General features: G+C 41.1%; 3 protein-coding genes across 7 annotated transcripts in view; 1 reads left to right on the forward strand and 2 right to left on the reverse strand.

Moving 5' to 3' along the window:
* LOC145454783 (BTB/POZ domain-containing protein 8-like) overlaps nucleotides 1–224 on the reverse strand; it is a 66,831-nt gene extending 66,607 nt beyond the window's left edge. For all 3 annotated transcript variants that reach the window (XR_013920228.1, XM_080332765.1, XM_080332764.1), the window contains exon 1: nucleotides 93–224. Coding sequence is in view for 1 of the 3 variants with exons in the window: in XM_080332764.1 (XP_080188890.1) it covers nucleotides 93–157 (65 nt within the window). In the remaining 2 variants the exon portion in view is untranslated. The remainder of the gene's footprint in view (nucleotides 1–92) is intronic.
* On the reverse strand, nucleotides 223–2,082 carry LOC145454782 (F-box only protein 7-like). The gene has a single exon (XM_080332763.1). It carries the CDS (start codon nucleotides 1,950–1,952, stop codon nucleotides 384–386), a length of 1,569 nt encoding a protein of 522 aa, XP_080188889.1. The 5' UTR covers nucleotides 1,953–2,082; the 3' UTR covers nucleotides 223–383.
* A 7,468-nt stretch (nucleotides 2,083–9,550) lies between these two features.
* LOC145454780 (uncharacterized) lies at nucleotides 9,551–21,293 on the forward strand. Of its 3 annotated transcripts, none has more exons than XM_080332760.1 (14): nucleotides 9,551–9,776; nucleotides 13,054–13,133; nucleotides 13,457–13,511; nucleotides 13,579–13,618; nucleotides 13,709–13,758; nucleotides 13,814–13,911; nucleotides 14,553–14,634; nucleotides 14,696–14,795; nucleotides 15,304–15,379; nucleotides 15,726–15,951; nucleotides 16,882–17,007; nucleotides 17,772–18,053; nucleotides 19,883–20,007; nucleotides 21,127–21,293. In XM_080332760.1, exons 1-14 carry the CDS (start codon nucleotides 9,566–9,568, stop codon nucleotides 21,145–21,147), a joined length of 1,572 nt encoding a protein of 523 aa, XP_080188886.1. In that variant the 5' UTR covers nucleotides 9,551–9,565; the 3' UTR covers nucleotides 21,148–21,293. The 3 variants fall into 3 exon arrangements, with proteins under 3 accessions (XP_080188886.1, XP_080188887.1, XP_080188888.1); XM_080332761.1 differs by having other exon boundaries at nucleotides 13,823–13,911; XM_080332762.1 differs by lacking the exon at nucleotides 9,551–9,776 and adding an exon at nucleotides 12,761–12,892.
* The last annotated feature ends 30 nt before the right edge of the window (nucleotides 21,294–21,323 follow it).

The raw sequence follows: 21,323 nt of genomic DNA on the forward strand, positions 1-21,323 counted from the left end.
CATTTCGTACGCTTCATCATTGCATATTGGGATCAGTCAATTTTTTATCGCTGGCAACACAGTTTTTGCACCAAAACTAAAATGTCACTCACCCCAGTAAATCCTCCTCCAAAGACCGAGCTACATCCCTGGCTATCTCCGACTTCGAACGCTCCATGCCTCCATCAATTTCAAAATCAAAAGAATCCTACTACGCTAACTCATACATCTAGCGCAGATGGGCTAGCAACAAAACATTCACGCTAATAATTGCAGTTCGTAATATGCATTGCAACGAAGATCGATAATTTATGCGGTTCGTAAAAATGGCATATTCACATAGAGCTTCCAACAATAAGCAACAATGAAACCACGAGCATGAAAACATTTAGAATGTCGTTTTTTCAAATAAAATCAGGTCTATGACCAAATCTACGGCCTCCAGGACGCCTCGGCAAACCAAATCCAAGTGAATTTGGATCTTCCAAACCCTCACCGCCTAAACCACGTCGAGGCCTCCCACCTGGCCCCTGCAAACCAGCTCCAAACATGTCAGGGTCTTGCATACCACCACCGCGGCCAGGACGGAACGCCCCACCAGGATAAATAGGATCAAAACGAGACCCCGGTAATGGGTTGTCAGGGTTGGACGGATGTGGCCTTCCACCAGGGGGTAATCTTCTGTTCGGATTTGCAAAGGGGCCATATGGGAATGATGGGTGAAGGTCATGTTCGCCCCCTATCATACCGAATGGCTGGTTGGGGAAATAAGGAGGAAAGTGTGGATCTTGGAATTGATTTGGGAAAAGCTGGTCGCGATCATTCGATCTCCGAAACCTCTCAAATTCCTGCGCTCTCTCTTTTTCTCGTTTATACCTGTTTGCGTACATTTCTTTCCAAGACGAGTGAGTCGTGATCGGGTGTGCTTTGAAGTCTTTGATGTATAGATTACGCCATAAATTTTCATCGTTGCTGATGTCATTCAAGGCTTTGTTCACTTGTCCGAGTGCCACTAAGCTTTTACAGTCCAGAAATGACAGGATGTAGTTTAGTATTTCAGGAAACAGCGCCAATAAACCATGTAACGGCGGGAGACATTGTTCTTCACGCATATGGTTCATAGCAGGGTGCGATATAGTTTCTTTGACCAGTCGATTCAATTTTGAAAGATTTTTATACACGGCGGCCGCGTTTGAGTTTTTATTCGAAAAGTTGAATTTGTCAACGATAAACTCCTTAGTAGCTACTTGTAGAGTTAATATTTGATCTTCTGTGTTTTCGCAAGGCTCCACTACGCTATTGATCAAAATATACGATCCAAGCAGATTGCAAACAAAATTTAGTTTCAATCGACCACCCGCAGCATGAATATAACTTGCTTCAAATACTCTTGGCTTGAGTAATTGTAATATATCATCATCTTCGTCGAATGCTTCTATGTAGAAACCGCTTTCTCGCATCATAAAGTGTAACACGATGCATACGGCTTGAAATTCATTTTGAATGCTGTCGTTTTCGTAAATCTTCTGCACCTGATGTGGAACTTGTGATACTCCATCACATTCTCGAAAAAATATCGGGCCGGGAGACAGGCAGGGCACTTCTTCTAAGGCTTCAATATCTGCAGTGGAAGTTCCCGCTGTATCGTTTTCCTGCACAGACATCGACGATACAGCCGGCTCTGGTGTGATTACTACTGGATCATTTACAGGAGCAGTTAGAACATTTCCCCCTCCCATAATTAACTTGATAAGATCGCCCGATACAATGCCAGAATCTTTAAGAACACTGGAGCCAGTACCGACACTCGTTTTACCGTCGAGAGACACATCAAATTCGCTGTCTTGTTCGATTTGCCACTCTGGGAAAATATCTTGCTTGATTGCTTGTTTCAAAATGTCTATCGTTGGACTTGGTTGATCTTCCAAGGCTATTATCTTGGTCTTACCGCCGTATCGGATTCTCAGTTTCATCTTTATTCATTCGGTCGGTGTAAACAAGTTCCAACAAAACTTTAGATTCATAGATGAAAACTTAGATTTAATCCTACCAATGTGCTATTTGTAGGCCTATTACACTTGAATGGTAAAATATGAAAATTCATTTCAATCAATATCGGTTATCCCATCTGTATTTACTGTACATGTGTGCCTGTAGTCTATAGTGTTCATATGCAACATGAAAATTATTGTCACTATTGGTATTGATCCAATTTGCATTTCAAACCCATTAGCTATATATAGAGGTGGCCACTGGCCCACTGCTGTTGGCTGTTGCATTGATTTGCTTCGGAGCGATAAGCTACGTTTGCTATAGGAACCGGGACCTTTTACATGATTAATTACTTACTATAAATTCAGTAATATCATCTCGTGGGTTATTCAGAATAGAAATTGCCAGATACTTTAACATGCATTTTTCAATAAAGCTGAGTCATTACTTGACACATCAAATTTACCTATAAAGCCGCCCATGATATTAACAAGATGGCAAGCGATACATACCGTCAAAGGTTGATTAGTTGAAGTCCAATGTCGCACACACTATCAAAACTACCTGGTCTGATATTTTGTATCGTATATACGCACTTACACAGGGGTACATAAGACCGTGAGTAACGGCCGCGTCACAAAATGCTGCAAAATGCAAGGCCAGGCTCCTGGCTCAAGTTTGTTTTTGTTGTGGTATTTTCCACCATCTAACGACTAACAATGATGGCCGTCATACGTACACTAGGGGTCGATTCCACGACTGTCGGTGAACGCCTGATCATAAGGTTGATTTTTTTTTTGACGTGTCAAAATTTATTCAAAAATTGTAGCGTTCGGTCAAAAAATTGCCAAAATTGTTTACAAAGTAAATTTTTTCAATCCTGCATTTCGTTTGTATCGTAGATTTTGCACCGTCGGCGAACTTACCATTTGATATTTTACAGCTTGTACTTTATAGTGTAGAGCTCCTGGCTCTCTCTCATATCTGTATATCACGTGATCATCGTCTTCCTTCTCGTACCAGAGATGAGCATGGATTAGGATTAAGTTTTGAAAAAACAGGATTTGTGAAATTTTGTCGGATTTGGATTGGATTTGAATTAGACATTTTTTCAGAACGGATTAGGATTTGGATTGGATTTACCTATTTTCTGGGAGATTGAAATGTCGTGTGGCGAGTGGCGACAAACCTTATTCAGATCAGCTATTAATGTACTTATGGTTGCTAAGTTATCTTGAATCAAGTGAATCGTAGGTTGTGAAAGAAAATTTTCGAATCCCTCCATTGCATAAATTAGAATTTTTCTGAATTTCCAGTTGGAATCGGATTAGGATTGAACATGGACTTGAATAAGAAAAAGTTATGGATTAGGATTTGGATTTGGATTTGAAGGTTCGGATTTGGATTTGATTAGGACATAGAAATTTCAAATCCGCTCATCTCTGTCTCGTACCACGTAACTTACCATTTATGAGCACGTGCATCTGAATTACAAGCTAGACTCATATGCGATATCCTACTGTATATTCCATGCATATCCGATCAATATATCTGAGGCAATACTGTCGTTGCATCTACGTTGAAGTTGTCAGATCAAGGACTTAACGCAGGAACGTGCGCCTTACTATCCACTAGCTAAGTCTAGCCAGCCACACATTACGTGGGACTCAGGTTACAACTCTAGCAGGTTATCAGACGACACACCTCCTATAATAGGCCTACCGTTGTAGACGACCCATTGTCTGCTCATTGTGAAACATAAACTATCAATTCAATTTATTGCTACGATTTTCATCATTTCAATACTCCACAAGACTGCGATACAATGTAAGATAGGAAGTGTAGAATAGGGTTACCATACGTCCTCTTTTAAGAGGATTTGTCCTCTTTTTGACTTTTTTGAAAGTGTCCTCGGAGGACGCCCTTTTGTCCTCTTTTTTGAGATTTTGTCCTCATGGGGTAATCGCGATTAGCAATCGTAATCGATTACATTGGAAAAAATCCGAAGTATTCGTAATCGACTACTTCACACATCTAATCGATTTATTTGTGAAATAACGATTACTTTTTATTTGTGCGAGGACTATGACATAAACTGAACATTGGTGAAGGAGATATTATACCAGGTTTATTGTTAGCATCAACGTCTGATTTGCAAACTCCACTGCTCATTATACGTCAAAAGTATAGTGGCTTGGCTCGTCATTGCGTAAGAAGTATCCACTCCACACTTAGTAAATAGATACTCGATGTACGCACATTGTACATTGTAATTAGGGTTAGTTCGGATATCAATAATTTTCACTATCCGGATAACGGATATATCCGTATATTTGGAATTTAGCTAACCGGTTAACCGGATAGTGAATCCTAAGTGAGATAATCGATTTCGCGAGGTCTGCATGAAAAATGGATCGCAAAATCATTACACAGTGTAATTGCAGCTCCCTCATTACAAAGCACACCGCATCAATAGTGGCATCCTGTAGCCGGGACCGGAGTTTTGTAACAAAAAGTCCACACGTATTAAATGCTCTTTCGGCTTGCATAAAATGGGCTGAATTATAGTAGGCTAAGCAAAAGGCTGAGGATAGTAAGAAGCGCTTCCTTTTTGCCCATTCTTCTGTTTAGGTGTCCAGTACTGGAAGGACGAGTAGCTGATACCGGAATTGAGGCCGACATGATAGCTCGCTCTAATTCCTCCAAAAGAAATTCACATGATCAGGCCCGTAGCCAGCCGAAAAATAAGGGGGGTGTTTTAAATAAAACGACGTGGTTTCGATTTCTTTTCGAATTTAGTATCAGCGAAAATCAATTACGCTTGCACGCACGAACATGTTTCCGGAATGCGAACATTCGATGTCATTCAGTTTCGCAATGTCACTCATTAATCACAATCGCTGATCATAATAATCTCAGCGGCATATTGTCTCCAAGCCACCAAGAGATAGGAGCCAACGCATGCCAGGCCCGAGACTATGGTTACGCCAGCGATGATATCGTTCGTACCATGCCTATTGCAGATGCGATTGCGCAGGCCAGCGATAATATCGTGAGCACCAAGCCAATGCAGATGCGATTATGTAGGCCAGTGATGGTGTAATGTCCACAGAGCCTATTGCAGTTCTGATTCTGCTAGCGGAACTATAGGCTTGTTGAAGACTCGAAAAACCAGGCCAGCAACGATAGCCGAGTTCGCAGCAATCAATGATCTAATTTGGCGATCTTCTCAGCGGGAGATTGCGTCGCGTTACACAGTTCATTGACGTATCCCGCTAATTGGCGACACGCTTCTCACTAATTGGCCGCGCGAAACACTGACAATACGACTTATTGAAGCTTCCTAAAAGTTTAAGGCACATTATTAACGATACTATTTTAGCCGGTTAACCGGCAGATTTATATCCGGATATCGGATACTAAAAACACCTGCGGTTAACCGGTTAACCGTTATCCGGATAATCCAACTCTAATTGTAATGCAATTGTAAGAACACTCGCGGTGCTGTATATCAGGTTATAAATACACTCTGGACGCCACTACCTCGCCGCAGGATAATAATCGCCACTCTGCCTAGTTGCAAATAGTAACTCGTGTATTGATGTTTGGTTATGCTCAGTTAAAACGCAGTTGGACCGTTGTTGCTTGGCGAGCAGTAGGCCTATATGTATGTGCGAAAGTACACCAGACAGATATTTTAAATTTTGTACTCGTCATGTGAAACGTTATGGTTTCCACAAAAAAGTAATAAAACCAACAGTTGCTGATATATATCACGACCAAGCCATTGCACAATTTGACTCGACTCAAGTCAAGCCAACCGATTTTCGATGGTAATTCCCAGTCGTTGCATTTTACTAGTTATTGGAAATATAGATTGAGTAGCCAATTATTCTGAATCGAAGAACGAATGCTGAGCTAAATACTCATTCAAAAAGACGATGTATCGCTCAAGCATACGTCAAACTACTACACTACGTGACTGTAAACGTACAGCCGCAATCTATGATTGCCAGACACAATGGAGGATAAAAAACGCAACCTAAGAAAGTTGATAGAGATTGATATGATGCAATGCCATACCCATCAACGCATCCGTGAGGTACAACTCTAGATTGCTACAATTGTTGACGAGTAATATGAACGTACAAAATATATTCGCTCGATTAAAGTCATATAGCAAGATTGGTTAAAATGAGCACTCATCACTAAGGGCATCTTTATATGACCTTAAAAAATCAATAATATAACTTTAGCTTTTTAGAAAATATGACTTTGTTTCGTGTAGTGTGGAGTGTTAGAGTCTTTGAAGTTGCGATTTGGACGTAAATGATTTTAGTAAGGAAAATGACGCTCCGCAGACACTGATGTGGGTTAACATTTCTGCAGTTTTGCATAAAGCGCTGGTGAAATGTGTTGTCTTTGTAGCTCCATAATTTGTTTCACATCGTTTTTGCCCAACCGCGCTTCTTAATGTAATTTTTGAGCTCAAGCGGATCTTTTTCGGAATCAAGGGCATTTAGATCAGCATGGGCCTCTTTGATGGTGTATGTACAACTTTCCATTTTGAGTATTAAGTTTGAAATATTGGTATAGTGGAGGCATATTCCTGTTTACTGACTGGTCAAGTTTGGATCGTTGACTGAATTTTTGCCACTCTTTACAATAACTCCTTCACCTTCCTATGCATTGACTATTTCTTTCACTTGTGGAAGTCTCTCGGCAAAATATTGAGCAGTGCTCAACCAGATTTCCCCTGCGAGTAACTACTTTAGTTTCTTGGTGCCTAATTGCTTCACGGCTTAAATTAGTACTTTTTATTTAAAGTATACAACGATATGACTTTATAACTCAAAAATATGACTATATAACTTGAAAAGCTGATTTATGATCTAACAAGCAAAATATGACTTTGTATGACTTCATAACTTTTTTAATATACCCCATATGGAAGCGATTTTTGCGTTAAAATTGATTTTACGACTTACTGATGCATAGAAAAAATATGACTTTAATGACTTTAAATGGCCCTATCACTCAATAGAACATACTCAACAGCGATACCTTGTTATTACTATACCAGTTTGCGACAACATGAGCTGTAATCTCTGATCAATTCGTTTGCGGTCAAGTTATGCGTGATATAGCAATGTGGAGGCAGATTAAAACGCATAATCACAGGCCACACTAGCGTATCGCGAACATATCCAAGATCCAGCGACTCCGATTACTGGATGGCTTGAAATTGACTCGTAAATTTTGCTCGTAGTCACGAGTCAATCCACATTTCTGAAACGTCAAGTCAAGTCATTTTTGGAAAATGACTCGAGTCATCCCAACACTGGTACAGAGGCTATCGTTTGCCAGCGGGACGATATGAAATAGATTCGATTCGATAATGGTGATACAATTCAGCAACGTCCATGTGTAACAGAGCACTCGATAATCATCACGTGGCTTGAGTTTTGAGTTGAGAGAAATGATGGCGAACTGGCAATTTGGGTGCGGTGAACAAGATTTAGGCTCATGCATGTGTACCTGTACCTATGAGCTGAGCATCACTCAGGTTCCATCACACGTTTAGACCATTATCGTATCACACAACAGTTAAAGCCAAGGAGTTCTACAACTTACTAGTGTCAGTTGGTAGGGATGGTGTGAATCTCCGAAAGGTTCAGCTTCGTGTGGGCGTGAACGCGAACTTTTTGAAATGTTCTGTGTGAACGCGAACGTGAACCTCCTGACGTCACGTGACGTCATAACTCCAACCCTACATTTCAGTGAATTGATGGCCTATATCAATGTACTGTAGAGACACGCTACCTGGCGACGACTCGGGCCACATAATGCCGTAATGCTGAAGTACACATTCACCTTTTAAACACCGCCACTGTATCAGCTGGGACAATCAAATGATATAATAATCTCATAAAATCAATATCTTCCGTTGCTTTGCCAACAAATGCGACGAGGACTTGCAAGGGAATATATGCTTATGGGCTACGCCTCAGCGGTCTAGGCCAGACCGGACAATGGATTCAACGTCAGAGCACTAAGCAGTGAGCACGATACGTTGATATTGAGCAGAGTGTCCAACGGGTTTCGGTACTTGCTACGGATATTATACCCTTAAACAAGTTATATGGCAGTAGCCAACACCGCAATCTCACGTATTTGGTTTTCATGATACAATAAACATATGAAATCAAGATTTACCCCGCCTGCTAGATTTTTTACATCAGAACACGATATCAATTTCATATGATTGGTTGGTTGGTTGAATAAGCATCGTTCGCTGACTACCTGCAATCCTGCATGTATTGTATGTCACTCTTGATGTTGTGTAATTGCGGGTCAAGCTCAAAGCAGAGAGTCACTGAATATTGACAAATGGAAAGCTGGATATTTCGAGCAAACTTTTGTAACAAAGCTATTAAAATTTTTGAGATTGTCAAGGTGCATGTTCGCTTAGTGTTGATTTTTTATGCTGCCAGCGCCATGCATAAATTTCCGAGGTTCACATTCACACACAGAACGCGAATGTGAACCTAACGTTCAGACCATCCCTACTGGTTAGTGTAGGCCTGCATATTTGACCTACACCATTATAAATTCTCGACGTGGGGTTCATTCACAGTTCAGTATCGATGATTGAATTGTGATAGCGTAATAGTTCCACACTGCAATCAGCTGCGCACAGTCGGCGAAAAAATTCAATGCTGAAAACGAAATACTGACTTGCATTATGCCTACTTTGGGTGTTCGTATAGCCAATACGAATTGCGGTGAGTGTTGCATTTAAATATACTCTATACTGAGTACTGACTATAGTGAGTTGCACTATAGATAACTAACCTACGTAATATACTGACTATAGTGAGTTGCACTACAGATAAATCTATAGTTGCACATTGCACAATCTCTATAGTTGCGCTACATAATGTTGCATACATTCATAGTTGTTTACAGCTGCTGTAAACGACTATGATACATTGGTTTCATGCATCTCGTGCTCATTTTGTAGCTAAATTTCCTCATACAAGCAATATATTAGGTTGGTAAAATGTGGATCTCCACTCCGTGTTCACCGAATTGATATTAGCGCACGGTAAATCCGTTACTGGGATATTATGAACAGTCGATCTACAGTTATACGCGCATGTTGAGTTACGCAACTTTTCCAAGCTGCTGTTGTTTTTGACATTCGTTCATCTTTGGATTTCACCAACACAAGTACGTATAGTATCGACCGATAAACAATTAATTCGAATCCGACAAAAGTCATCAAAACCCTTTTCCAGAATTCAAGTTCCACGCTACGAGTACAGCATGTCTATCGAATATCACACAGTATGTCGAACAACTGATCGAGCTATATTAGCAGCGTGTGGTCAAAAGGACACAAGGTTACGAAAGGTCAAACCTAAAAAGTTTAACGAAACACCTGTATGAACTTGAGTAGAAGAACATATAAGAAAAAAGAATCGTTGAGTCGGTATATTTCTCGCAAAGATGGTGAGTGCGCTATATCTAAGTAGATGTAGATCATGTATCTTCACTGAAGTTACGAACTTTTACGGACTCTCATTGGACAATGGTTGACACTTTTGTTGACAATCAATTACCATTATTAGACGATAATGACCTGGATGATCACGTGGACGCCGCAGTAAGATCTTGTCTTCGATTGATGTCATTATCCTTCGAACAAGGAGGACAATTCCACCAATTATTTGGAACAAAAGAGACCGCTGTACCACCGAGCATGGAGTCTACTGGGGCCGGTACAAGAGCAAAGAAGCATGGTAAGTGAAAGCTGCGAAATACGCGTATATCTTGTCGAAAATTCGCAAATTCCGTGCTTTTGCTTCGTTGGAGTAAGTAGATTCGATTATATTTTCGGTCTGAAACGGATTTTGAGGAATATTAAAGAAATCTAATAGACACAACTGTGCCGCATCTCGAAATTTTAGCAAAACAATTGCACCGAGAAATTAGTCTCAATATTTTATTACAGCAGTTTCATTACAATATGGCTGTTGAAATATACAATCATCCACATTCCGTTTGATGAAGTACTGTACTGGTAGCATGTATTTTTAAAATGTCTGAACTGGGATTGAATTGCTAACGTGGCGTGTACGCCTGGTACTTTTTAATTTACTAGTTGGAATTAACTGATTAAGTTACATATATTTTAGCGCTACTTGACGTGAGCATTTGGGACGTTCGAAAAAATAAACTGCTTTTCCAAATTTCACTGACACAGCAGGTTGCCAAAAAATAGCTGCACAGCAAATTTTATTAAATCCAACCAGTAACAGCGGCCCAATTTCGAATTCAAATTTCCACCATTTTCTAAAATGGGCGTGGTGGCAAATTTCGTTACTTCACCATGACCAAGGATTGACGAATTGCAGTCATTCCAGACATAAACTGAACAGAACATCCCTGAAGGGATGGTGAGTGGTGATGCTTTTTGCACGTGTTTAACACTGAGAAATGCATGTAATTGAGATGAAGGCATTGCAAATTATTTAAAAAATTACGACGTTGATTAACTGGAAATTAATTGACTTTATACTGAGATAGCCTCATAGCCAAGTTAAAATTATGGTGATATAATTCGTAAACAAATTACTTTCCACAAAATCGTCGACCACGAAGAGGAAATAATTTGTCAAGCAGGTATAGTAGTAGCCGTAGGCCTATACATCAAAATATATTTCATGGTATGGGAACTTACCAGAAATAGATTCACCATGTTCAATCGAACAGAAAATGCATTGCCTTCCATTCTTGCGTTTTCAAGTTGGTTTCTGGTTGATCGCTGATGAAATTTAAACTCTAGCATAGGGCATACAGCAATATTTCCGCATAAGTGAACAAGTTTTTAATTTCGGCAACAGAGTCGATGAGTCTGCTCTGCTGTCCAAACCAGGCAGTGCTTGGTGCCGATTCTCCATTATTAGTCAGAAGAGCGATGTATTAGATCTGCCCATGGCGCTCCACATGTTTGTAGTGTTCAATCTCAGCGCCGATATTCAGGCTGAGCCTACTCTGGGTTAAATCAGTAATTAACCTTAAGAATTGTCATTAGCTGGAACACAGTCAAAACTTATGATGAATCTTTATAGAGCAGTGGTTCCCAACCTCTATTGGTCGCGATCGAATTTCCCATTTGAAAGTGGCCCGCCATCAACCCTGATTACATTAATAGAGGTCTGCACTTTCGCCCAGACCTAGTCCCGGCCTATTCAGGAAGCTTTGTGCTATTCATGGTGTTTGTCGACTACAATGATTGGTCATTTATACCAGGCCGATTGTCTTTATTTTGATTACGTATCTGCCGACTTGTAGTACGGCCCACTTCTAGGCTTTTTAAGACACCGTTTGCGCGGATTAGATGGAGAGGAGGAGCCTAGATAAACCTCCAACACTTCGGTAAAAATTCCGGAGTCGACCTCAGTCGGACTCGAGCACACAACCCATTGGTGTTGCACTGCAGTCGTGGATCATATCACTACGCTATCTCGCCACACAGGATCATCACAGGAAGCTGATGACCAAAAATACGGTTAGCACCTATGTTCCCTCTAAGCTGCGCAGTGCGCACTGTTGTCCAGGGGACCGCGCAGTGAGTTGGTGAGTGCGCGAAGACTCGTGAAAAATTATAGGGAACATTGGTTAGCACCTCCGCGGCGACCCTAGAAAAAAGGCAAACGACCCGCAGGCTGAAAACCACTATAAATATTCACAACCTCAACTATACGATGCCCAAAGTGCATATGACCAATGGCCTAGCCCGGGAACGGAATGTGTGAATGCCCACTCCGAATTTTCGTCTCTGCAGTATGACGCCATTCATTGCCAACTCGCCACAGTGGTTACACGCGTCGTCTTTTGAATATTTCACAAATCAGAGCTGATAGCCTGATTGATCGTAGAGCTGATAGCCTGATTGATCGTATAGCTATCACTGTGTGATCAAATGGGTATGATAGCCTGAGTAAATCTATGAAGGCGGGCTGTAATTGAGGTTACAATGCTTCAATTTTCCACAAATAGAGTGTGGTTGTTGATGTTGTTTGTGGTATTGATGGTGTTCGTCGACTACAATGGTCATTTACAGCAGGCCGATAATATCCGTAGAAGTTGTATTCATTTCACTTTCATGCTATGTGAAACTCTCCTTTACGTTCCGTAAATTTGATATCCCTCCGCTTTTGATTACGACTTCGTTGCACTCTCGTAAAAAAATCTTCAACTAGAGCGTAAGGTCGAATTTATTCTTTGCTGCAAAAATTTCTGTAGCTTGATAATATAACCGGCTTTTCTTTAGTAAGCTACAAGAGCCCAACACAATCCATTCCATAGATCTATCGTATAATGTCGACTGCCGCCAAGTAAACGCAGAATACCAACGGCCTTCAGAATATATTGCAAATGTTGGTTGCATATTACGGTAGAAACACATTTAATTGGAATAATACCGATATGGAATTATATTCGCAATCACAATTATACATCAGGTGATCGTAGGTAGCAGTTGTCTGTCGACTCTATACATAAAAACCCGAATCACTATACGCACTATTTAAATCACCAATCCAGACACGGGAAAAATGCGGATTTCATGCTACAATGTCTGGGTGACACTCAACCCCTATAGAGATTCTGATTCTGTGTGACCATGACCATACCCAAAACATGGCCGAGTAGTCTCATTGCTGATTGAACTCGAGCGAACCTGCAAATTGACAAGACGTGAAAATGAGATGTCTAGATCATTCTGACGTCATAATAAAGAAGATACTCGTCTCGATGCGCAGTGTCGAGCCTGGTTATAACTTATAGTAGCCTCGTTTGTTAAACTGTGCTACATATCGAAGATTCGAAAGAGTATTGCGTTAACAGCAAGGTAAATATTCACATGTTAGTATCAGAACGCACGCTTATCGGGTGTCTCCTGGCAGCTTGCCCGCGCCGATGAGAACTCCGATATTTGCCGCTTATGACGAATTAAATATTTGAATTTATCACTAATATATATATATAAACCGCGTCGACCTTGTTTTCCAGCACCTCTTGAAAACGCCCAGACATCGTCTGCTGGAGAATTTCCTCACCACGAATCAACCGCCTCCGGTGAAGGAAAGAGCGTAAGTTGACCCCATTTTCTATTGAACTCGGCTCCATTGTGACAGTACAAACACGTCAATATAAGGAACTAGTGAGCCAAGTTTAAGTTCATTGCAGAAAGCAGGTTTACACGTGTTTCCAAGTCACGTAGATTTTGTTTATCGATTCAATTAAGACGACGTTTTTAGCAAAAAATTGATTTATCAAGTTTAACATTAAAATGCGCAAGAAGTGTTTACCCAAAGTACGATCCGCGGTGAGTGAAATATAGCAGGCTATTTTGTGCAAGCTATTTAGAAATTTCAGAGAGTTTATGATCACATGCATTGACCATTTTATCTAGATGCCTAGAACGTCAGTGCGCAGGCCTGCCAAGAGAACTCAGGCCGAGTGTTCAGGTACTGTCAAGGCTACAATCGCATATTTAGTGAGAGATAACGAGTTTGTGACAATTTCTGATTATAGGAGAGGCTTCGACGGCGACAACGGATATATTAGCTACTAGGCAAGTGTTTTGTATTTATGTATAGATCGAATAAGGGCAGAATTTGTTACTAATTGCATTAGCCAGTATAACTGTTAGATTGTATTGCAGCTTCAACTTAGCACAATTGGATAGTTCAAAGAAACCGTGTACCGATGAGGGTAAGTTGAAAGTTTCTTTTCAATAATAGGTAATCCGCCTATTGTAACTCTTTAGGCTCGAAAGGTTTCGAAGCAAAGAATTTTGTGCAATTGGAAAATTGCGGTTTCCAACCTTTGTACACGGAAAGCAATGGTAAAATGACCCAGCAACAGGTAACTACCCATCACGCGATAAAACTACTGCAATAACCATACCATCGGCTCACAAATGATAATTAACAGACTTTGCACTTGATACCAAAACACCTCATTGTCACTATAATTTGGTAAATCAAAGGTCTTGATGATGCTTGTGAAACTGAAGGAATATTTCAAGTATATATTTGAATATAACTGTTTGACTGGTTTTAGTTACTTTACTCGAGTTTTTTTCGCCTATTGTTTATGTGCGCTCCACAAATCTAGACAATTGGTCGAAGTGGTACATTGGTTGAGAAATCCCTTTCAATAGTAGGTTCAATTGCAGCTTGCGAAGACGGTGTTCATGTTCAAGCCCCCTGACGCTGCATTTTGCAATTCCATAATGTCTGTCATCGGCACAAGGCGGGAAAGTCTGGCCTATAGCCTCGCAAAAGCAATTTTTGCAATTTCCGGCGACCTCACGCGACATTGACATTGACGCTTGTATGCTAATTACGCGGCGAGATTGTAATTAGTGTCGCGACATTTGTAATAGAGGATTTCACGGCCCGATTCTGTTCGTTGACATATACATTTCTCGTATTTAATTTTACCAAACATGACTTCTATGCCCGCGCATTGCAAGATTCTATTACGACAATCTCATTTTGCAGGGCGAAATAGCATCTGTATCGGGTTCGTCGTTCATGTGGCCGCAAGACCAATGCATGTCAGCTCGGGTTTTAGGCTCCGAAGGTATAACCGTGAATTGCACTGTACATTTGCGTTTACGTGAAATGATTGCTTTGAATGTTAGATCCTTATGTCTCCGTTGAAGGAAGCGCTTTCATGCCTCCGCAGGATGCTTATTATAAAAACAGACAGTTCGTGCAAACTACAAGACAACATCCTAACGAGTGAGTATCGTTAGGGTTACCTTGATTTTGTTAACAGAAATATAATCGATGCCTCTAATTTGAGTATGCGACACAATCAATAAGGACAATTAATTGAGCGTGTGACTTTATTACTTCAAAATTAAGCGTGACGCTAACCCGAACTTTAACGCACATGCTCAATTGCTCATGTGTCACATGAATATATGTCCGCGTATCACAAATCTTATATATCACATTCATTGCCACCCTAAGCTCGCGGTTCTTTGGGATAACCTATCTTCATGTTGCGTTACGACTATCAAAACCATCAAGTCATTTTCGTCTATTTCACACCTTGCAATTCAATTAGGAATTAACCGACGCGGGATTCCACGCAGAACAATTTCCGTTTCGCGCCAATAGGAGATTGGTAGCGATGTGTTGATTGCCGACCTCGCGTCGCTACTCGCTAGCAACTTCCTGTTTTCAAATTATGACGCCATAGTTGTATATGGCGCTGTCGCTCGTAACGCGATTTGTCTTGCAGGCAAAACTTCCAGAACGCCAACGGGGGAATGGGATACTTGCGGTGTATCGATCAGAACATGCTAGTCCGACCCATGGTACTGTGGCTAATTTCTTTACCCTTTCATATATATTGTATTAGAGTTGCAGACTGAACAGCTAGAAAATTTTCCGTTTTTCAAATTGGAAATTGAATTACATTCCTAATTATAATGAAAATTTAGTTATAGTTCATATCACATTAGCGTTTATTCTCATGAGCCTAATATTGACAAATGTCTGCACACCAAGCTTATATCGTTTCGCACTAATTCTCCTGTAGCATTTTCACGAAACCTAGGAATAAGATTGGAGTTGCATTCGCTCAAAAGTACTTCAATTATTTGACTAGAATTATGTAGTCGTCCAAGTTCTGTATCCGTAAGATATGTTCTCCGCATTCAGGAGATACGTTCCTACGACCCGTCTCGGCATCCTATCCTGATCGAAGGCGAGGAGGAGATGCTGGGCGAGGAAAATGAGCCTGACGAGGCCTCGAACGGGACTGGCGAGAAGAAGCTGAAGGCTAAGAAGCAGAAAAAGAAAAAAGAACCGAAGATCAAAAGGCCGATGAACGCGTTCATGGTGTGGGCGAAGCAGCATCGCCCCGAACTGGCCAAAAATCACCCGGGTACGAATAGTCTAGCACGCGAGAATTTAAAGGCTATTCCCGGGTAGATAACTTGGTAACTTCGCGCTAACCCTTCAAGCCTAGGCCCGAAATAATCACGCTGACTTGTATACCTCAGTTCAGTTATTATCAATAATTTCATCTTTTCAAAACTTTTGGCTTAGAATTGGTTCGCAACCGCCAGTCCGCGGCTCGGTGCCGGTCTGGGGCATGTTTCCTACTACCGGTCCGCCGAATATACCAGAATTTTATATCTGAATTACAAAATGTAAGAAATTATTCCTTTGCTTTTTCAAAGAGATATCAAACATGAAATTTGAAATTGATTCAGTAGTTCGGAAAGTATTTTCTACACGGTTTCGTAGTAGAAAGCTCATGGTATACTTTGTGCGTACGTCACTACGGTGCAAATGTTGATCGAAAATGTTTAAAAATTATAGCCAAAAACTTGTTTCCGATAATTTAAGTGTGTATTTTACTGCGACTTTATACAAGCTTCGGCGAATTCTGATGGTGCAATTTAGCGATACTTGGCAGTAATAGAGGCCTTAGCAAATAGCAAATTCGCATTTCTTTCAAATGATATCGAACAATCGCAATCGGGTGGACTTCGCCTTCCAGAAACTTCAATAGAACTACTTATAAATATCTTTGTCAGAAAGAGAGCAAGGAATGTAGTTTCCAATATTACATTTGAGATGCATGCATTTGTCGTGGAATGGCTCGCACTGAATGAAAAGTAGCGGGACAAGACACGAAAATGAAGTGACATGCTTCGGTTGGTGAAGTCGCTATGTTAGATCGTGGTCCGGTATCGGTAGAATCTGCTTGTACCTTTACTTTGATGTGGGCAATCTGCCTGATTTCCTGCACGTAAATCTGTTGTACAAGCAAAGGCTAATCTTTCATTCCTACAATCGACTTTCGCAGGCATCACGAACGCGGACATTAGCGTCATGCTCGGCGATAAATGGCGCACTATGACGCTGGAACAGAAGCAGCCGTACTTCGACGAGGCGGAGAAGATCAAGAGCCAGCACAGAAAGGACCATCCCGGTAAGCCGGCTCCGTGCAGTATTTACCTGATCCCATATTCTGCCCGCTTTTATAATAATAAGCGGATTCTGTTTTAGGCTATCCATTCGTTCCAGACACACAATGCGATACACACGCAGTGGTGATCATAACACGATGACCAACCCTACATCCACCTCGGCCTAACGCCCGATGTCACACTTTTCGATTCTGACCTTTCATCTGTCTTTCTTTTTAAACACTTTTCAGTCACCCTTCACCGCTCTCTGCCTTTAATATTGTACTCTGTGAGAACAGCAACTGTTCGCGTTACTTTTTTTACTTTCGTTACTTAATTTAATGTTTTGAGTGTAAACACTTCCGTAGTAAGATGCTCCCGACCTGCAGACATAGATAATTAGATAATAATTCTAGTTGTTTAATTGAACGAAATTCCGGTAGGCGGTAATGTAATATGTGAAATGGTTTATGCTCTAATTCTAATCTAATTTCTGCTGAAAATTCTACATGGGAACAGTATGTAGTGCGAACGAGACAAGCTTGCTGTGCAGACGTTTGCCATTCTCATAATTTTAATTCTAATCCAATTTGGCAAAACCTAAAATGTTCGACGTTCGTTGTCCAAGTCTGTCGGCCTGGTAGGTGGCCCTATATTATCGCGCTAATACTGTCAATACTTCGCTAATATGTGCATTATATTCACTCAAATGCATCTTAGTAAAGTATGTTACTGATTTGTATGGGTAACAAAGGAAGATTTTCTCAATCCATCATACGTTTCGCAGATTGGACTTACCAGCCGAAGCCTAAGCGCCAACGCGTCGGCGCCTGGGAGAAGTCTTCCTTTTACGAAGTCACCAAAAACGCGAACGGCGAATACGTGACGCGTCACATCAACTACGCCGCCCTGCAACAGCTGCCGCAGTCCGGCAAGTCTGCGATCAAGCCCGCGCCCTTCATACATCCGGGCAACACCGGATATCACTATATGCCGGCGCCGATCATGCACGCGGACCCGTCGGCCGGGGCTTCGTACGCGGGCGCGCACCAGCCCGGCGTCTACCTCGGTGAGTGATTTTAATCGAATCATAGTTGAGCAACTGGAAAGTTTTCAGAAATTACAAAATCTCTTAGAATTGGAATGACTGAACTGAATTTGCAAAAACTTACAAATAGAATTAAAACTCGGACTGAAAAAGAAATATCACAAAATTAAGTTTGGTTCGTACCGAATTGGAGTTCGTTCTCATAAGCCTGACAATGGCACATGTCTGTACGCCAGGCTTGGCTGGTTTCGCGCGATACAGTTCTGTAACAACTTGCGGAAAACCGGAAATTAGATTATAATTTAAATTTGAACATAGACACATTTCACGAATTAGATTAGAATTAGATTGCCGGCATTCCGCTGTAATTAGCCCGACGTGCAAGAGATTTCGCTCTAATTAGTCTAGAACAGTGGTTCTCAACCTTTTTTGACACGCGCCCCCCTTGGAGATGGTCAAAAGATTCGCGCCCCCCCTGAACCACCTTTCATTTATCGTCATGTCAAAAAGAGCACATCATCTAATACAGAGGTGGGCAACGTTTTTGATAATCATGGCCACATTTCGATTGCTTATGTAGCGAGAGGCTGCATTCCAGGGCATAGCCGCAATGAACGATCTGGACGCAAAATTCCTATGGTAAACTGTCCATATCCATTCGGGTGAACTCCAGACTATTCTACTTTTCACAATGGCTCATTGTGCGCACCGAAATAGCGAGTGGCAATGTTATGAATAGTTGCCGGGAGGTGCGTATTGTCGCGCGAAGCGCGAAAAATTTTCAGGGCCGCGAACGAATTGTTATTTCTTGACAATTCCCATTCCGGCTCAGATTAAGAAGGTCGCTACTGCATTAAAATCGAAAAATGAATTATTGTTGAATTGTGCGGAGGGTGAAGAAAATTTCAAGATTAATTAAAATCTCTCGAAAATGCGGGAGTGAATTCGTAATTGCAATTTCCATGTCTACGGCCGCCAACACATACTAATTGAATTAGGCGTCGACGGCCGCTCAAATTCCCTTCTACGGCCGCAGGCTGCCCACCCCTAATCTAATAGTATACATAAGGTATATCTTACGCCAATTTTGAATCTGCATTCCAGTTGTTGAGTCTTTTACATTGCTGAAAAATTTCTCAAAACTTGTTTGAAAATAACAAAAAAAACATAGAACAAGACATCCATTAATTAATTTCGAGGTAGGTCACCCTGAGACTAATCCTGATGTTGGTAGTGAGTACAGAGAGCAAGGCGTCGTTCTGTCCTGCCAGGCTAAATTTGATCAGTTTTGGAAATTAATTAAATGGTGTTGATTTATAGCCTAATTGAGGCCGACACCGGGACACCTATGTTACATCTAAGTCTGTCTTAGGCAGTGCAGTTCGCAAGCTACTAAGAACAGCTGCCCAGCGCGACAAGCTTTAGGCTACTGTCAAAGCTATGAAGCAATGAATGACTTACACGTGCGAATTGCTCTCTATATCTCCGAAAAATTTCAAAAATTTGCTCAAATGAAGTTGAAATCAGACTATACTCCGTTGAGCGCGGTTGCTAGAGTTGCAAGCTTACTTGAATATGGAATAAATTTCATCTTCATTAATCGTCTTCTCATAATGGATGTGAAACACATGTTCAGACACGTACAATATATACTGACTTTGTCAATTTCTCGCGCCCCCCCTATATCGACTTCGTCAATTTCTCGCGCCCCCCCTGAGAGCTTCCCGCGCCCCCCAAGGGGGGCGCGCCCCCCAGGTTGAGAACCCCTGGTCTAGAATTATCTAGTATTCTAGTTGATTTGAATGCGTTGGGTTTGACGACCGCGGAATTACAGTCTGTTGTGTTCGCAGTTTCTTCGAACATGCTGGGGCCCGGTGGAATGCTGATGGCTCAAGGAGGTTCGTTTCAGCCTGTGCCGCCGCAGAGGCAGCCGTTGAATTACACTACTGCTGCAGGGGACGGCCTCGCACCTCAGGTATTGTGGGTGGTAGCGTGTTTTCGCCTGTTCTCGATGAAATCGGTAGTTTTTTTACGGGCTGTTGATTAGGGCTCTTCAAAAATGACTTTTTTTCTCAAATCGTACTGGCTACTTGATAAAATTGTTAGGTTACCTAATTTAAGCCTACACACAAAATTTGGTTCAATTCCGGCCAGTAACCGATTTGCTACAGGAGAAGAAAGTTTCTATTTATTATATAAAAATAAATAATAAAAAATTTGAAAATTTTCTGTTCACCCCATGAAAGTGTTAGGCTGTCTATAGAAGCGATGCTCACCAAATTTGGTTCAATTCCAACCAGTGGAAGCGGAGTTATTGCCTTCGAAAAATTTGGATTCGAATAAAATAGTATTTACGGTGAGCACAACTATAATAAATAAACAAAGAATCGGTCACCGTAAATACTATTTTATTCAAATCAAAATTTTTCGAAGGCAATAACTCCGCTTCCACTGGTTGGAATTGAACCAAATTTGGTGAGCATCGTTTCTATAGACAGCCTAACACTTTCATGGGGTGAACAGAAAATTTTCAAATTTTTTAATATTTATTTTTATATAATAAATAGAAACTTTCTTCTCCTGTAGCAAAGCGGTTACTGGCTGGAATTGAACCAAATTTTGTGTGTAGGCTTAAATTAGGTAACCTAACAATTTTATCAAGTAGCCAGTACGATTTGAGAAAAAAAGTCATTTTTGAAGAGCCCTACTGTTGATATTGGAAATATCCAATCTAGGCCGGTACAAATACGCTGAGTCGGCGAGTTTATCATTTCATGCGACAAGCATATAGGTTTAAAATAACTTTAATTACTTATCCGCACTGGCCCACACCATAGAAAGCAAATGCTAGAGAATATATTATTGTCCGTGCTGTCGCACAAGGACGGAAACGGCAAAGACAGATGCGTGCTCTATAATACCAAATCTTGTCAATGATCTCGTTAGGTTTGATGTAGAGTTGCTCGCATTTGGACATCGACAAGTACATAACACCTCAAAATAACTTCGCCATGAATTATCAAGAAATGCAACCCATTGACGGCGCTAAGCTGATCCGATATTGGCGTAGCCTAAATGATTCCCATTTATGCAGATACGCCCGCAGCAGAACTGAACGAGGAAGTTGCGTTGGAGATGGCAATATTTCGTTGAAGCACGGCGCGCGGCGTCGTACTGTACAGGTTTTACGTGATATTATTTCGTTGTTATTTTGACTCCTGCAATAATGTGGAGAAAGAATAAAGATTGCTCGTTTTTTTACATCGGTTCGATGTTTTTTTGTCGGGTGTG

The sequence above is a fragment of the Botryllus schlosseri genome, chromosome 13 (assembly GCF_051294905.1).
Source record: "Botryllus schlosseri isolate E-star chromosome 13, Bs_hap1, whole genome shotgun sequence".
Lineage (NCBI taxonomy): Eukaryota > Metazoa > Chordata > Ascidiacea > Stolidobranchia > Styelidae > Botryllus > Botryllus schlosseri.